The sequence below is a fragment of the Strix uralensis genome, chromosome 4 (genome assembly GCF_047716275.1).
Source record: "Strix uralensis isolate ZFMK-TIS-50842 chromosome 4, bStrUra1, whole genome shotgun sequence".
NCBI lineage: Eukaryota > Metazoa > Chordata > Aves > Strigiformes > Strigidae > Strix > Strix uralensis.
The window spans coordinates 79552908-79571934 of record NC_133975.1 but is presented as its reverse complement, the minus strand read 5'-3'; the positions used below and the strand labels follow the sequence as shown (position 1 = coordinate 79571934).

The 19027-nt window shown below is 43.7% G+C and overlaps 1 protein-coding gene across 5 annotated transcripts in view; it reads right to left on the bottom strand.

Moving 5' to 3' along the window:
* The window catches only part of GAB1 (GRB2 associated binding protein 1), a 101228-nt gene extending 84562 nt beyond the window's left edge, over positions 1–16666 (bottom strand). Inside the window, exon 1 of one of the 5 annotated variants that reach the window (XM_074867386.1) lies at positions 15949–16666. In XM_074867386.1, coding sequence (XP_074723487.1) covers positions 15949–16020 — 72 coding nt within the window. In that variant the 5' untranslated portion in view covers positions 16021–16666. Of the gene's footprint in view, positions 1–10872; positions 10993–15948 lie in introns of those variants that run through there. The other 4 variants (XM_074867389.1, XM_074867388.1, XM_074867390.1 and 1 more) reach the window with 4 other exon arrangements.
* Positions 16667–19027: the final 2361 nt, after the last annotated feature.

Genomic DNA, 19027 nt, shown 5'->3' with positions numbered 1-19027 from the left:
ACCGCTAACATCTTCTTTGTCCAAAACCAAACCTTACTGTTCTAGACACGGGAGCATTTCACAAAAATAAACAGATGAATAGAATAACCTACAAATCTTTTGTACACGTGATAGAAGAAATTAGCCTTAATTAAGAACTGAATGAAAAAAGCTCTGAAGTTCTAATATTTCAGAAAACAGTTTAATCAGTTTGCTGCAAACTTAGCACAGAGTTTAAAAACAAAGAGATAAATCTGTTAAAGCAGACAGGATAAATAATGAGATATAAGTCTCCATTGAGCTACAGTGCAGTTATGAAAGGCTTTAAATACAACTAATCAAGTAGTCCAAATTCAGTGAATTTATGAAGAAAATAGCTGTTGCATTTAGGGACCTACAATACGGTTAGCAAGCCTGACCACCAGCTGTAGTTGGTTCTGTCTGGAAAAAGTCTACATGCCCACCCAATGGCGAACGTGGGCCATGTCATCTGCATGTTCCTGGAATAGGCAACTCTAGTGGTCAAGAGATTTAATCGTTAGGAAAATGTGGGTGTATTTTAAAGGAATAGAGAACGCAAACTGCAAAGGCAACTTCCAAGAAAACAGAAGATATACCTCATTTGGTAGTGAAACATTAATCACAGCAGTATACAGAAGACAAGTCAGAGAGGAAGAGGCAGCAGCATTTAGGAGCAGAGAGGCTGAAGCATGTGCCATTGATGTAAAACTTACATAAAGTGAGCGTGGGAAGTCATCCATGGACAGGGTTGATGGCAAGAAAGAGCAAAGATGAAGGGATACAAGCTAACACAGAAGTGCAGATCCCCAAGGCAAAGTGAGACCAAAAGGAAATGGGGGGGGGGGGAAAGAGAGAGAAAGAAGAAAGTAGTAGAGACATGAATCAAGTTACCAGAGTAGCAGGGTATAGTGTCACAAGGCTAAATACAAGAGCTCAAGCATGGAGTTATTGATTGTTTCTAAAGTGAATAAAGATGAAAGGGGAAAAATTATAAAAAATGAATGAACTATTACCACAAGAATCAGCTTGGAAAAGGTCACTTGGAGGCCTCTGCAGACATCTCTACAAGTCATGAGGAAAGACTGAACCAGGCAGAAGCCAAGGCTTCCCAAACGTGGAGATGTACCAGTAGATAGTTTTCTGTGAAGGCTCTCGGCTCCGAGTTTTACACCCTCCTCCCCCTTACAGATGACCTTCCAGGTATACTGCAAGACTTATTTATTTACCCAGGTTTTTGCCTGAAGGATACAGGGATGGCTGTGAAAATTTTCCTACTAGGAAGGCAAAAAGATATCTTATGTTTCCACGTCACTAATTTCTAAGCTGTTTAAATTGTTTTAATTACTACATACACACCAAGAGGTTATGGTAAAAGCTGAAAAATATACATTGTGCTTTAGTATATGTAGAATGTATATTGTTGCGACATTGAGGTAAGTTTTACCACACTCAATGGAAGTTCAACATGTTCTTTCAAACCATTTCATTAACAATACTTAAAATTTAATCCTGAACTATAAAAAAACAACTTAGGGGACTCTCTCATTTTGTCTTTTTGTGTTCAGAGATAATGCGTGACTAACAATAGCTAGGGTTCAAGCAATATGTCCTTGTTATCACATACAATAATTACATGAAACAAAGTTTCTGAATTATGCTATTGTAACCTTAAAGATTGGTTGGGTTCTGCCTAATCTTCACAATATGCCCTTGGGCAAACCTGTGAAATTATCCTTGTAAATCAAAAACTACAATCCTGCAATTACATCTGGGGACCTTCTGCAGATGAATAAGAAGTTGTTTGAATGCTACTGGGGGATAACTGCAGTTCAGAGGAACTACATCTAATGACCTCAATGAACCTTCTTTCAATCAGTCTCTTTTTACCTATGTAGCTGGTAGTTTAGGGATCTGTTAAAAAAAATAATTAATCAGTGTGGGATGCTGCACTTCTTCATGAAAAGCCAGGATTAACACATTGAGTCAACAACTTCTATTTTGAAATATTTTAATTCTCTAAGGAGATGACTGCTTTCCCAAAATGATGCAGACGTGTCTGCTGTTGTCTGGGCCAATTCAGAGGCTTGTTATTCACTACTCGGCTGATTTCAAAATCAGACTACCCCTTCAGAAAGTTACAAAGACTATGACATCACATTTATGATAATTTATTGCACAATTACAGTGGCTACATCCCTGTATTTTATTTCGTGGGAAAGCATGTTTCTACTACAGTCTCAACCATTTTCTTGGCTTACTCCTGCTCACAGAGTTACAAGTTTTGGTATAAAGCTCAGCGAGACTTTTTTCATAACACTATAAAGGTGTTTTATAGCAACTTAAGGCTGTGTAGTCCAATTGCCTAGAGAAGTATTTGCACTTTAAATTGAGACTTACTGGCATTTCACAAGCAACTCACAAAAGCACTGCTTAACTATTTGCTAGAAATCATACAACTCTCCACCAGATTTGACTTTACTACTACTTATACCTTCTTAATGAAACAAAAAGCCTAACATCCTTTGAGGCGGCAAGACTGTCATCACCTTAGATGAATGACAATAATGCAATCACTGAAATTAAATGCAAGAGTACAATTTAATAACCTCAAGTTCAAATTAAAAGATTTGCATACCAATGTGATATTTATTGACTAGAACCGATAAAATAATACTGTGAAACATCACAAAACAACTTAAAGTAATGCAAATGATTGAAAAATTGGGTTTCATTATACTTTGGTCAATGTTATCTTCATTCTAACCAGAAATACTTTATATTACAAGCTTAAATTAAAAGGCAATAGTAGACAGATCCTGTAATACTATAATTACAGGACCCAACCCTTAAATTTTTGCTTCTGATTCAGCAAAACTTTCACCATACAGTGTACAAAGGACACAAAAGTATTTTCTACATTATTTAACACAGCATTTATTTGAATGCACTATTTAGTTTCAAGAATTCCAAAATGCATGTAACAAACTGATAAAATAAAAGTATTTTCATATAGTTGTTTCCACATTCAGTTCCCACATGGTATACTGTTATGAAGAAACAGGTTGCCATCACTTTAGACTAGATTATATTATAAACAGGATACCGTCTTCTATCACACTTCTCCCCAATTCCCTAGCACTGATCATTACGCAAATCACACCCCCAAGAAAATGACTTTCATACTCCAAATACAGAAAACTCATTTCAACCCCAACCATAGGAATCAGTAACTCCTCCCATATTGTGGAAAGAAATGTAAACTCTTTCCTTACACACAGGTAAATAGCGTAAGTAGGTGATGATGACAGAAAGGGTATCCAATCCATTCACAACTTCTAAGATCAGCGACCAGGTCCAAAATCTCTCAAACTTATCTTTCTGAGGAACTCCATCCTTTCCCTTACTGACCGAATGAGAATAAAGGCACAAAGGAAAACCCTGTTCCCCTGTGCATATGCAACCTCAGCCAGGAGAAACTGGAACATGAGGCATTCCTATGGCATGTAACAGCAAGGTTCTTTTGCACTTCAACTGTCTTTTCTGAAATTGGTATTAAACTAGGCTAGAGTAATATTCTGTTGCTTTGTTTTATTGGCACAACCTGCCAAATTTTTTTTTTTTAATCATCTGCATGGAGAATATGCTTCCCATTGCTATACGCAACACAGTCAAAAATCAAGGTAAGTTGTAACTGCTGAAATGAAGGCGCTCGCTCTCTCTCTTTTACAAGAAAGCACAATTAAGAAGTCGGTATGTTCAGGGTGTTCTTATCTCATCTAGCCTGTCCTAAATACATTTGATTTAGTCTCACCTTCTTCCCATCTTAGTAGGAGGAATCAGAGAGGGAAGTGAGGATGCACAGATGGATGGGAAGGTACAAACAAAAAGGTACCAGAACAAGGACCGGATCTTTCCTCTGCTGTCTCCATTTACCAAGTTAAGCCCACTTAAGCGTTCCACATGTAGTTGCAATGTAGGGGCTGTCGTGTTCAGCACACTGTGAGGCTGGTCTGTCACAGTTCAAGATGAATTTTCCCCATAAAGGACAGAAACCAGCAAAGAGAGACTGCAAGCAAGTCAGGAGAGGTGGGGAATCCCCATGGGTGTTAGCTGTGTCTTCTATGCATCATTCTGGAGTCACAGTCAATTCAAAAATAAAATGAAGGATTTTCAAAGCTTAGAAATAAGAGTAATAATAGCAACAGTGAGGATACAACATTCATATTTTGCAGGTTTTACAAATATGGCCTAAGAGGTCCAGAAGGCTGATGGAGGCAGACCACGTGCCCCAAAACGCCCTGTGTTATCTTCTTGCCTTGCAGTGAAAGAATCCAAAACATGAGCAAAGCCCTAACGTTAGGCCAGGGAGCGCTTATCACAAGCGATGACTGGTTAAATGGCAGACACTGTGTATCTCAGCAGCGTACATACATGCAAGGTATGAGAGAGAGGAGAGGCAACACCAACAGCAGGAAGACTTCAGGCAACCTTAGTTGCTGATGTCACCAACTTCAGAAGCTTGTAAACCACTGTTTATACTCTGTTTTTATCATTTGCTACCATTCACCTGCTTGTCCTGATCAGCCAAGCAGCTACATCAGTTCAGAAGATTGGAAAGACAAGGGAATCAGTTGGCCACAGAAGCGTGCAGTAAGCAGCTTATCCAAGCTGTACACAAGTGAATTAGCTTCCCAAGCACATTGCCAGAGGGACCCCCCCACCTTCATAAATACGATTTCAACGTTTGGAAAGGTGCCAGGAATAAAATGTTTGTTTACTGCAGGCAGGAAGAGCTACCTATGATTCAGACATTAGGAAGTGACACGAAGGACTAAATTATGCAATTTAAAAGTAGGAAAATAAACACAAAATAGCTGCAACGAGAGGAAGGAGGAGCAGGAAAGGACATGAGACACAGAAGTTTTGGATCTTCTCTCTCACTTGTGCAGGGCTGAAGCGATCATCGCGGCAGGAAGCCCCCATAGGATTTCTTCCCCTTTTAACCCTCATCCTAGAGCCCCTAGCCAGGGACTTTCCTCCTTAGCACTGAGTAAGAAACATCTGTCCAGCTCAGTCTCCCATTTGGAAAGGACAGATCATGGTCTTCCTTATTCCCTATTTTGTTTAAGCAGAGATTTCAGAGAGAAGCACTCCATCTGCCCTCCCTTTAAACAACAGCTACCAGAAGTAAAGGATCGAAAGGCGCACAGAAAGAAGGCTCATTTTTCCAGCCAGCTAAGGGAGGTAGGAACATACTTCAGCTCTGTCAGATGCCGGTTGCAGAGATTGATAAGAAAACCTCTTCCCGTAAGCAGAAAGCAGGAGAAGCACCCCGATGGGAATAGCACTGCCTTCCCAACAGTTCTTGGAAGCAATCAGGCATCTCAGCAGTGTTGCTTAGGACTCTGCACCTCCCCTCCACAGTTCGTTAGATCAACCCTCAGCAGTACGTATCTAGCAAAAGTTGTAAGTTTCTTAAATCGCAGTAACAGTCTGCATAATTAACGTGCCCTTTCCAAGGCTAAAACAGCAAACAAGAAGATTTGAGTCACAGTCAGTTATGGCTGCACTGTAAAACACCACCAAAGAACACTATCAAATTTATGTAATGGTGATGGTGCCTCCCTTATACAATCAGTAGATATTCCTGCCACTCTCTTTATAAATCAGACAATAAATTCCTCTTTTTTTTTTTTTCCTGGAGCTGTAGAGATTCAAAGACAGAGCCGGCAGATCAAGGAAAAACGCAAAGGAGTGTGAATAGCACTGAAGTACACACCATAGCAGAAAACTCTGTAGTTACTTGTCTGAGGACAAAATTACCCTGGGATGAAACCAGGGTTAAGTTTCCCAATTTACACTAGTGAGTCATTTGAATGCTACTCTTCACTTTACATCTTCCCCCTGCCCCATTTCTCCCTTCCCTCCCCAAAACTCCAGAGAGGCAAAAACCGGTTTTATCTTAGTACCGACTGACTCCTGAGAGCATATAACTGTGTTCTGCCTGCTGACAGACCTTCAGTAGTTAAGAGTAACAAGTTATTTTTCATAGTGCTGACAAGCTTATGCAATTTAACTTCATTTGTGCACAAAGACAACTGTATTAGATAGGTCATAACTACAAGCATGACATGACCTCAGCTTTGAGCTTTAAGGGCATTATTTCACACTGAGTAACAAGTCATTAGACTGCAAAACTTATCCACGTAGCATGATGCAAATAATTTCAGCAATAATTGTGTAGAAACAGTAAATGGGAATGCATTAGAACACGCAAGATACAGGAAGATACACTTACTGTTATACCTTATACCTACTCTTGCACTTCTTTACGTTATCTCCCTTAGCAACAGGATTTTGTAAACAAAAAGTTTATCTAATGCCACCATGTATAACACATAACTGGATGAAACATGTCTTAAACGAAGAGCACCACAAGAAATCATGGGATTGTATGACAAGTTATATATTCAACAGGGATAAGTTTTTGTCAGTTTGTGGCTTGTATCTCTGATCAAGTTCATATAGATCACTACCTTCTAGGAAAGCAGAATTGCCAGATTAGGTCACATCCATAGCCCACCTCTGACACTTCCCGCACATCAGCAGAACTAGGAAAAGACTGGATCGCATAGGCGAACCAAAGGAACCGGTTACAACATGACATTTTAGAAGTCTCCTCTTATCACACCCCAGACCTCCAAGCACTCACGCTTACAGCTGGGGGATTCTCTCCAAGCCCCCTGGAATCTCCTGCATTCCCGACGTGGACACCACATGGCAGAGTGCTGCCTCATCTATCCTGGGAAACTCCAGCCGCTCCTGTTTCAAACTGCACTCCATACCCTCCCCTCTTCCCCACTTTTTTAAAATAAAATTGAACTACACAAGGACAAATTGCCGATTGACCTCAAGTCCATGCGTTACTTTGACATCCTCCTTCTTAGCTGTTTCTTGATAAAAAGAACACAATAACAATCCTTACAATAACCACTGTGAGCATCAGAGAAATTATCCCCACCACTTCTTTCCTAATTTTCAGTGTTTGCTGGGAAGGGGCAGGCTTTCTGTCAGTATTTCACCATATTTTTAAGGATCACAAATATTTATATGCTTTTTTTAAAAAAATCATAACTGTTTGCTAGATTCTGTGTATAGACTTCAGAGTTCATCAAGATTAACAATTGCTCACATGCTCTACACAAACTGGTTTCAAAAAGCAGTCCTTCCAAAGCATCAATCCTGCCCTGCAGCATCCCAAAGCCAGGCGCAGCTTCTTTACCACATCTGATCCTGCTTAAGAATCTACATGGAAACACAAACGTCAGAAAACTATAAAAGAAGCATGCATTAAGTGTGAATGGGAACATTTGTCTAGCACATTACGTGACTCAGTGCAGTTATTCTTCATACAAAAGGAAAACGACAAACTGACACATTTTCAGAATTGCTTTTTTTATATATATGGGTATCATTCCGTTTTGATACTTAAAATCAATTTTTCATCTGATATCATGTGTATTTACCCTTTTAATAACTCTCCCAAATGGACTGTAATTCTTGTGTGTTGATTGCATCAAAGGTCTATTTGAAGGCAGGGGTATTAACTGTGTTTGAATAGCTTCCTGTATTCTTATTCCATACCCCAAATCTAATCCTGTGAACTCCTACTGTCAGCAATAAACACCTACAGAACGTTTATTTTGTTTTTAAATCCCAAGCCCCAGACAACATCGAAAAACAAACGTTGGTTTTCCTTTTTTTTCCCCCCTTTTCTTTTGAGGCAGAAGTCCTGAAGAGCTTGGCGGTAACTCTAACCCAAGAGAGAGGAACGTGCTGGCCTGCACCACTGAAACCCATCGCATTCCTCCTGGGGTGGAGACAGGCTTACCCCGGAGGAAGGCAGGCAGCAGATCTGCCATCACCCTGCCCCAAGGCTGGCTGTGCTGGAAAGTGGGTGGGGAAGCAGATTTAGCGTGTGACAGCCACTATCTCCACTGTCACGAAGGGTTTATCTGGCCTTGTTTTCACTTATAAAGCAGCAGGACAACCCACACATGACCAGTTAGCTGGCTGGAAAACAAGCAAAGAGACAAGGTGGCTTTTCTCCTGCTCGGCAAGGTCACCCCAATACCGTGCCGCCAGCCACAGCCACGGGCCTTGCCTGCACATAGCCCAACGTGGAGGCTCCTCATCTGAGCTAGCCAGCATGTGGCAGAAGACAAAAATTACCTCCTTTTTAAAAGCAGAGAAGGCAAAGCTTTCTTCTGGCTTCCTAGAAATTCTCAGAGAAAAGAACAAGGACAGCTCCTGAAAAAAGCATCTTTTTTTAAAAAAATCACTCCACCAATAAATTGCTGTACAAAATAAGAACAAACAAAACCTTTTCATTTAATTCACTTCTTGACGTGAGACCTAAACTCAGCTGTCCAGAATTGACAAGCTGGTATACTAATTTGGCAGAGTTTTATAGCAGAAGTATCAACTCTTTTTCATGGTATGTTTTTACACAAAATTATTTGTATTATTATGTACAGTAATACACAAGTCATATGGACATAACTGCCTGACTTTTTTTAATTATATGTTGTTATAACAACAGTTTCAAGAAAGACAACTATCATGTTGTCACTTACCCCAAATAGCTGCCTGAAATAAAAAAGGAAAAATGTGTCACCATAGCCTCAGGGAGTTTAATCCTAAAGTTATAATTTTGGTGCATAAAATGCAATGAAATATATTCCTTCTCCTCAGTTGAAGAAAAAAAAAAAAAGATATGGCTAGAGAGGTCAACACTTAATTCAGTCTCATCTCACAGAAAGTTACCTTACAAACATTTCCCTACTAGATACTGCTAAGGAGAGAGTCAGATACTACATAACATGAGATTACTTTTTATAATTAAAAGCTGTGTGGCATGTTCCAAAGAGCCTCAAAAGTTAATAATGAGAAACAAAACTTTTGTCAACAGCTGGAAGCAAGACCAGGCACAAAAAACAGACTACGTAACCTTTTATTGGAAGCCAGTTTTGGGTGTTTTTTTTAAAAAAAGATCAAAAATACAACTAGCATATTGCACTGTGCAATATTTACAAAGCTAACACTGTTTGTACAACTATGAACACTTTTCCTAAAGCAAACAAGACAGGGAATTCATAAAAGAGTAACTGCAATAGCCTAATCAAGAATTGATAAAGGGGGAATTGAGAATAAACAATACTTTATTTCAGTCTGGAGATGGCAGAATCCCCTCCCCCCCCACTCCCCACTCCCCCCCCCCCAAAAAAAAGAAAAATGTAGTACTGCCTTAGAAATACTTGTTTGTACATACGAGGAGCTAAAATCACATTGGAGTCACTAAACCAGCAGCAAATTACATCGGACTAACAATATTCACCTGTACACAACACGTACCTGCCTTGACAAGATTATCCCTTTCTGTCTGATCTTTCTGTCTGCCTTGCTCAAGTAATTTGCATGACATAAGGTCTGTCCCTCCTAATGAAATACTGCAATTAAATTGCAACAGTTGAAATTGCTTCTATTGGCAATAAAATGATTAGTCATTGAAGCATGGAAAATTTTAAGGTCATTTTGAAAAAGTCTGAAGAAGTGTGTTACTGCAACATTACAAAAGAAGTTGGAATGAAAAAAACTAAGGAGGAGCATCTTTGCTTTATGTTTACTTGCTCTATGTTGAAACAAAACTTGCACCTCATCAGCTGTATTCCCCTTCTTAATTTAAGAGAATATTTCACCCAATATAGTTTGGTGACATCTATTTTTAGACTAGAAAAAGGTGATAGCAAGGCTTAAGATGCATGAGATACCCAAACCAGAGCTACCTACAATACACAGAATTACTCTCTCCCTTAAAATTACTACATTTTGAATCACTAATGTTCCTTTCACTTTTTGCCAAGAGTTTTGTCAAAGTCGTGAGCTAAATGTAATGGGAAATAAACGTGTTCTAAATGTCCATATGAGATTACATTTGATTCTAATCATGCGATCCAAAAGTCATGTCCAAAAAAAAAAAAAAAAAACCCCAACCCCATCCCTCAGAAGTGTCCAAACCATCATTCCAAGGACTTTTAAATTTTAAAGAGAAAGAAAATTACACTGGAAACAGTTTTATGTCTGACACTTTCCTCTCTCTAAATAAGGAACTGTTGAATAGAAAAAAAGATGAATGAAAATGAAAGGATTATCTCTCATTTGAAAGACCGATCTGGTCAACCAAAGGCCTCCAGAATTAATGCTCATTTTGACAGTCAAGGCCTATACGTTTGTTGGGTAGTTGGTTTTTTTAAGCTAAACCGTCCAATAAAAACATTCTTTTCTCAATATATTTTCAAACAGCTGCTTTGGGCTCACGATTAAGAGGCATGCCAAACAGGGTCATCTGCGCATAACTGGAAGTTAAATTCACGGTATTTCATTATTTCCTCTGGTTAGTACATGTGTTGCTTATACTGAATGTTCAATGCTGCAAGACTTTGTGCATACATGGAGGAGCAGCCACTATGCAGCATCAAGGAAGTGGGAGACATTAATCTTTTTCCCACTTCCTCACCCTGCTCCCTGTTAGTTCTTCAATGAATTGTAATCCCTCATGATTAGCTGCACCAAACCTTATTAACGCACCTACTAAAAGACAGAAGCATAGTGAAAGGGTATCCGCGAGCTGCTATACATCCAACTGAGAATGATCTTCACCATCACAAAAAGTCAAAATTTGACTATTTCCTCACCTCTCAGCTATTATGGTACCAAATGAAGGGTTGTTATTTTACAGCTGTTAAGAAAAATTGTTCACATCAAGAAACATCTTTAGAATACCTGGCTTATTTCGTACGTCCAGTACTTTACCTGCACTTCAAGAGGAACGGGACAATTTCTGTTACTTGAGTCTCCAACTCTCCTATGTACACTAAGAAAAAAAGAATTCAAGCAGTTCAGGCACTGTCTGACCATCCAAGCTCGGAAACATTTAAATTAACAGTGTACATCAGCGTGGTATACTACATGAAAATTAGAATAACTAGCGGAAGATACTTCTCTTATTTAGTATATGTATATTAGACTTCTTAATCTGTTTTATATACTGTCATCTGCTCTTACCCTCTGAAACCATCCACTGGTAGTTAATTCAGAGCGTACACTATAGGTCAAGCACTTGGAATGCTGTAGCTTTTGCAGCAAAGTCAACACCAGCTGCTAATGTCCTGTCAAAGATGATAAATACTTGTACAATGAGTTCCATGCTCCCCAAGCAAGACTCACAAACAGCAAGCTTAGGAGGTAGGTATACACCCAATGTCATACCCAAGATCGTTTGAGCATCTTCAGTCGGCACACAAAACAACGCAACTTCCTTCAACAAAAACATTAAGTTCAGTCATGCTTTCAAATTCATGGTTCAGGGTTTACTAACCCATGCTTAAAAATATCAAAATTCAAAATACTGGTTCCTGAACAGTGCATAGCAGGAGGGAAGGGACAGACTTCCTTCCAGAAGGAACGGTTTCTGCACAAACACCAACTCCTGCAAGGTCTTCAGCAACTCCTGGAGGAGCACAAGCACAACCAAGTTCAGAATATTAAGATGTCACATAATGTTACTTGATTACACTCATCTGTCTTGAGTTAACTTGACCCAGCTCTACAGGGACAGCACTGAATGATGTCAAACAAGCTCATCTTGTTTTTTTTCTGTAAACCAACTGGCTTCTTGAATTTGCTCACTACGCTGATGCAAGATCACAAAAAAGCTTTAACACAAACAGGTGCCTTCCAGAAAAAGGGCTTTTGTCAGGCACTGCAGCTTTTACCAGATTACAACTATTCTGCTGAATAAAACATTTCTTAACACCATTACATATCTTAGCACGTTTAAGTATTACTCAAGACAGAAGAGGCACCTATGTGATTAGTGCCAAAGAGCAACTGCCAAATAAAACCACAGTAAAATATTCCACTTCTATTACTTTTGTACCTATACCGCCTGAGCCTATAGTCCAAACATCAATAACTAGCTATTTAATAGTCTGGCACTTCTTTAGCACCATCTACAATTGGGAACATTAGAATAAGTAAGAGGATGCCATATGTAGCCTTGTCTGAATTTTATCAGTGACCCTTATGTCCTGGAGAGATCAAGCCTATTTCTCATTTTTAAACTCTTTGTTTTTAAATAATTAAACACACAATCAATAGGAACAGTCAAACAACCACGGGAATTTTAGTAATAATGACATCAAAGTGAAGGTTTCCTAAATTACTTTCAAAATCATCTTATGAACTCTCCTAAGTACAGGGAAGCCTAACAGATGCAGAAAAATCTGAACCAACTTACCCCAAAAAGTGTTTTCTCCTTTACCAATATCGTTTATGCAAGAAGGTTTTGATGAAGTCTTTTATCAAATAAAATGTATTTCACTCTAAGTGGGACATGTTAGAATACTGAGAATTACTATATTACATCAATAGACTTTCTACAGACCAGTTCCATAAACCAACCCTCAATGCTAAAATCCCGATTTTAAGCACATCCAGTTGTCATGCTGAGCCCTAGCCATCCCCCAGACAAAAGCGTAGTAGTTCTAGGAGGGAATTTAGAAGACTTATTCCCATTCCCTCAAGCTTTTCTCCGTTGCTTTACCAAGGACAGCTGTGTTTAAATATCTGGTGGTTTCTTAGTATAATGGCAGTAAAAAATCCTATATGCTGCTACCACAAAGAATCAGCTATTTTAACTGGCACGTGCACAGCAGAGCTGCAGCGTAGCAGAAAGCCATGAAGCCAAGGTTTACTACGACTTTTTAAAAGACAGATGGGGAGAAAGGGGCTTTCCAATCACATCTTTAAAAATAAGGGGACCAGAGCAGTCAAAGTACAGTAAGTTAAGGTAAGGGCATAAACATTTGCAGAGTTGAAGGCAACAGAACAAGTGAGGGAAAAAAACAATAAGGAGGGTAGCAGAAGCTGAGAAATTGAGCAGTCCTCCACCCTTATGCACAAACGAGTTCTTTCATGTACTCGTGCAGCCACAGCATGGGCTGCGGAGTCCTGTGCAGGTTTTAGCCCCAGCTCCTTTCCCATTCTCCTCTACTAAATCCACATCCTCATCTTGGAACCCCAGCTGACACCAAAAGTTACTTGTATTTTCCTGAGACCTGCTGCTGGAAACGACCAGTCTATTCCAGCAAACAAACTGTTCTGAATACCAGCTCCAGGGAACCAACAACAGGTGCCAGTGGTTATCAGAAAGTTTCTTTCGTACCAAAACCACATGAACAAGACATGAAAACAGGATTCCTTTTAAGGGGGGGAAAAAAGACACCCATGGCAATAAGGCATATATTCAAGGAAATCTGATTTTTCCACCTGCAGGACAGGGTTATTGGGTTTTCTTCTTTTTTTAGCCTCAAAATGATTGTAAGATAGCTTTAATACCGTGTCCAACTGTTTCAAACTAAAAATTGAAGTCCCTGTGAAACACATGTCTACGTACTAGCTTCAAAGTGCTCCTTTTCACCCTTCCTAAGAACTGAAACCATATTTAACTGCAATTTCAGACTTTTTATCTCCCTTCCCAGATGGTAACCTGGGTTTGCCCCAACACTTGCATGCAAAAAGTAATAGAGCGTGAAGTTACAATTTTCCATATATATATGTGAAAAGTATGCGTTGCAGAAAAGCAGTTTCCTACTGAAATCACTTTCCCATCTTTTCGTCTGATGCAGCCTCTTGAAATATCACCAGTATAAAATACAGCTTTAAAAAACACAGCTCTTCTGCGCCTTCGCCTGAGTGTGGAATTACAGAGAGCATAAGCCAACACTTCAATCAGTGCACTCAGTTAAAGTTCACCGTCTTAAGTACGTCAACTTTTTGTTTGCTTGAAGATGGCGATCACGATGTCAAGGTCACTTTTAGGTCTTTGAAGTGAGCGCGAACCTTCAGCCTACAACTGATCAGGCACTACAGACAAGCAGGAGGAATTTTACTTTACATCCTCCTTTTATACAAGCAGAAAACAGTCTAAAACAGCAGGCAAGACTTAAACTTACGGCCTTATGGCCTACAGTGCATGAAGATGCTAAACCAAGTCATGCTCATACAAGCTTGCCGGACTACCACTCCGATACTCTGCCTCCTCAAAAAGCAGATCCCCCTTTCAAGTAAAAATTAAGGAATTACTTCGTTAGGACGGGGAAACCACTTGATCAACGCTGCAGTCAGGGTTCTCCCCTCAACAATTCTGATGTTATTCCAATATGGAAGTAGAGCTATAAATACACTGACGGGGCAGTTACGTGGAAAAAAGCTAGCACATTTAGGGACTGCTTTATGGTATCGATTTAGGAGGGCAAACTCTTGATTACAACTCTGTCCATTAACAGACAGCGTCACTGCACGCAATTTAGAGTTTGAGTGGGAAACTTATTCAAACTTTAAAAATACTAATACTGCTCTTAATTCCTACACATGGGTAAAGCAGCATCCTGTGAATATACCCATACACACAGAGGATCAGACAAAGATACAGCCCACATCCAGTTCAGCAGGGAAGCACAGCCCTGCCATGACCCATCAGGACATTCTCTTTGCAAGTCTGATCCTGCGCCCTTCGCACGAACAGGATTTTTGCCATTGGGAACCAGAGAACGGGCTATCCCAAATATTATTTTTTCATTTAAGAAGAGTCTCATTTCACCGATTTCCTGGCATTTATAAAATTGTCTGTAACAGCAACAGCTCTTCGAGAAGCGGTTGTTAATCGCTAACAGATGAAAATAACACGGTCACATTAAGACACACTCACAGACTCTTAAACGAATCTGAAGGTTTGGCTGCTTAAAAGAAAAAAAAGAAAAAAACCACTGATAACTGCAAAGGCCGTTTCTATTTAAATACCACTTAACTGGCTAAATGAAGATTAAGGAAAAAAAAAAAAAAGAAAAATAAAAAACCAGCAGGCCCAACATTTTGTACCAATGACACAGATGCAGTGAAGCGGCCCCGGGTGCCAACGGGTAAGGGCTCAGCAGAGATGACTCCTGGCATCACCCCTTCCTCCTACGTGACCTGACAGCCTCTCCGCCAGCACCGCTGCGGCCCTGTCACGAAATCTGCCCTCTCAGCAAACGCGCTCCATTTTCCTGCGAACTCAGTGTCAGCCCCGCTACAGCCTCTGCTAACGTATTTACTTCTGAGCAACAGCAAGGCTGAACTTCACGTTGGAAAAAGGCACTTTTCGTGCAACTCCCTCCTCTATTTCCCCCCCCCCCGGCCCTTTTTTTTTTTCCCCGGTGCAGAGGGCTCCGGTCCCAAGGGCAAAGCCCCCCCCCCCATCCCCGGCCCCAGCGGGGAGGGCTGCCGGGGCATCCCCGGCTCCCGCCGTCTCCGGGCCAACAGCCCCGGCTGCTCTCCCGCCGGGAACCGCTTTCGGGCCGCCGCACCGAGCCCAGTTACCGGGCGCCCCCCGCCCTCCCCATCGGTCAGGCACCAGCACCGGGACGGCAAGTGTTTACGTTTAAAAATACATCTATACCGAGCCCGGATCCAAAGGGAAGACGGAAAACTCCGCCCCCCTCCCTCTCCCGACTCCCTCGGAAAGGCGATAAAAGCAGGGCTGAAACATCTGACCGCTCGGCGCTTCTTTTTTTTAAGGGAAAAAATAAAAAGAGGGGGGAAAGAAAAAAGAAGAAAAAAAAAAAAAAAAAGAGAAAACAAAGAGTCGGGAAGCCCCACGGGACGCACCGGGCAGCAGTCCCGGCCGAAACGGGGAGGCGGCCGCCGCCGGGCCCGGCCGGGAGGGACCGTGCGAGGAGGCCGGGCCGGGCCGGGCGGGCGCGGGGAGCCCCGCCGCAGGGGAAGCGGGGAGGGAGGGAGGGAGGGAGGGAGAGGGAGCGCGGACCGCGAGTGGGAGCGGGCACTCACGTAGCGTTTCAACTTCTTCTCCGGTGGGGACTTTCGGAGCCAGCCCGAGCAGACCACCTCCCCGCCGCTCATGGCTGGGCCGCCTGCCCGCCGGGGCAGTCCTCCTCCTCCTCCTCCTCCGCCGGCGGCGGCAGCAGCGCCCGGGCCGGGCCGAGGGAGCCCCGAGCCGCGGCGGCAGCACCGCGCCCGCTCCGGCCTCCCGGGGCTGCGGGGCGAGAGGGAGCGGGGTGTGTGTGTGTGTGTGTGTGTGTGTGTGTCTCTCACGCACAACAACCAGCCGGAGCGGGGCTGAGGCGGGAGGTTCCCCCCTTCCTCCTCCTCCTCCTGCTCGCCGCCGAGTCACACGAACATCGGGAGAGACGACAGGGGCGGCCGCCGCCCCGCCGCAACTTCGGCTCCGGCGTCCCGGGGCAGGATCCAGCCACCGCCCCGCGTCGGTGGCACCGCCCCCCGCGCCGCCGGGACCCTCCCGCCCGGGAAGGGCCGCGGGGGGCTTCCCTTCCCCTCCCCTCGCCCCAACGCCGCCGGGCCGAGCTCAGCGCCGGCCGCCGCGGCTGCCCGGGCTCGCTCCTTCCCCTTCCTCCTCCCCCTGCGCCGGGAGGAGGGGATCGCCCAGCGCTCCTGCCTCCTTCGCCTTCACCTCCGCGGAGGAGGGGGGGGGTAGCGGCTGGCTCCAACCCCGGGCCGGGTCCCCTCCCTCCCGGCGAGCGTGGGAGGGGTTTACCCCGGTATTCACGGCGTCGTGTGTTCCCCCCAGCCCTCCCAACCCACTTTTCCCCACGGCCACCCGAACGGCGGCGGCACCTCCCCGCCCCGTCCCGCCCCAGCGCCGCCCCGAGCGGAGGAGCCACGGCGCGGCGGCTCCCCCCGAAACTCCGCCGGAGCCTTTTCAAACAACAAGGGCCGGGAGGGAGAAGACGGAGAGGAGGCGGGGGGGGGGGGGGGGGGGGGGGGGAACGGCGCTTCCCAGAGGGATCCTGGGAGCTGTAGTCGGCGGGGACTGCGGCGGCGCGGCCCTCGGAAGGGCGGGGCGGGGAGGGGAGGGGAGGGGAGGGGAGGGACGGGCCCGCCGTTAGCCGGCGGAAGAGAAAGAGGGTGAGGGATGGACCCCGACCCGCCGCCCCAAACCCGCCTTGGGCGGGGGGGGGGGGGGGGGGGGGATTGGTTTCTTTTCAGGTCCGAAGGATAGGGCTGCGAAGCGGGTGGGGATATGAAAATCGCGGCCGAAATGGTGATTCTTTGAAACCCATCGCAGAATTGGAGGCGGGGGGGGGGGACACGGAAAAACAACGCCAAAAGCCCTATAAAAACTGCATGAAAAACAACTCGTCAAAAGTAAACTCCTCTTAGCGAGTCTGAAACTGCCTTAGCAAGAGTAAAGAAAAATAAATGATTAAAAAGTTTAAAATGCCAGCTGAGCTGCGGTCCCGCCCGGAGCCAGCCCCCGGCCCGGGGGGGCGATGGCGCTTCCCTACCGAGAAGCTGCAGCGAGGGGCCGGCCCGGGGCAGCCGGCATTGGGTGTGTTAGTGGGGGGAACCGTCGGAAGGATTTTAAATCCCCCCTGGAACAACCAGCGCCCACCCGCGTGGGTGCACCCCCCTGCAGGACCCCCCACCCCACCCCGAGCCCCTCAGCTCCGCCCTTCTCTAGGGAAAACCCACCAAAAAAAAAAAAAATATTAATCGAGTCTCGACTGCTCGTGCCTGCTTAGTGATCCGCGGCACTTGCGGTATTATTACTATTTAAGTGACGTGTCGGTGGGCTCGGAGGCTGCCCCCCTGGGAAAGGGCCGTAGCTCCCGGTGCCCGGGGGCGGCGGGGATCGCCTCCAGCCGGCACAACGCCGCGGGCACCGGGAGGGGGGCTCCCCTCACCCCCCTTTTCCTCCGAGCTGAGGGCCGGGCGGTGAGAACCTCGGGGCAAGGCTTTCTGGTCTGCGCACAGATAAAGACCCCCAAAATAAACAAACAAACAAACAAAAAGTGATATATATGCAGGGCGACCTAAAACACTATTCAATTAAAAAGGAAAGACCGTACTCATTCAGCATCTCCGCTGTTGGTGCTGTCTCTTCCACTCTGTCAGAAAAGATCTCCAAATAAATATATTCTCTTTTTTTAAAAAAAAAAAATTTTGTTTTTACAGATCACTTAACTGCAGGCCTGTGGCATGGGACCGCTGGGGTAGTTGTTAGCACCGGTGCTCTTCCACTGCAGAGAAATAGTCCCCCTAGTGTGCTGTTGTTGAAGGGAGCACTGCGATGCTGCGATGTATTGCGTTAAAAAGTTACAAAGCACAGGCTGTAGCGTTTTAACAGGGGCATTTGCAGAAATCACGGGAAAAATAAAGGTGAAAGCCTAGAGACATTAAAATCAGTGCATCAATTTCACCATAACTCTTTTCACAATAATTGTGACTATTCAGCACTAAGAGAAAGCTCATCAAAGAAGATATTTTGCCAAAAACATTTGAAAAAAAGAAAAATGGTGAATGTTGGCCTTTACTAATATCAAAAGTGCATAAATCCTAACATCCAAACCATCCTCACGTACATTTCTGCTCATCATTTCAGCTGCCTCAGTGGGGCTATTGGGAAGAGTTAAAAAAGTGATTTGATGCGTGTGGTTGGTAAGCATGAACTCAAATTGTACTGTTAGGTTTAGATTTCAAGCTGGATTTCAGTATAGCTCTTTTGTTTAAACCACTAATACCACTGTTTAAGAATCTCAATATTTGAGATTATCCAAGTGTGAGGTAAGACCGCGAAAGATTCCAGTTTCCCTTAGAAACCTGGAGACAATTTAATACCATCAGAGCAAGAACATGTAGAATCAGTGTGAAATTACTAAAAATGCCATTGGCATTAGGGTGTTGTAGCATGATCCAATGGTTCATTTAAATCTCATTAATTAACCCATGTCTTGAGGGCTAATCAAAGAAAGCCAGAGTCTTTTGGCTTAAGCAGACTCTATGGAGGCACCGACCAAACAAGTTATCTGGCCCAAAGACACAAAATTGTCCCTCAGGTCAAATTTCAAAACATTACATTTGTATTTTAAAACACGCTGAAACCAGTGTC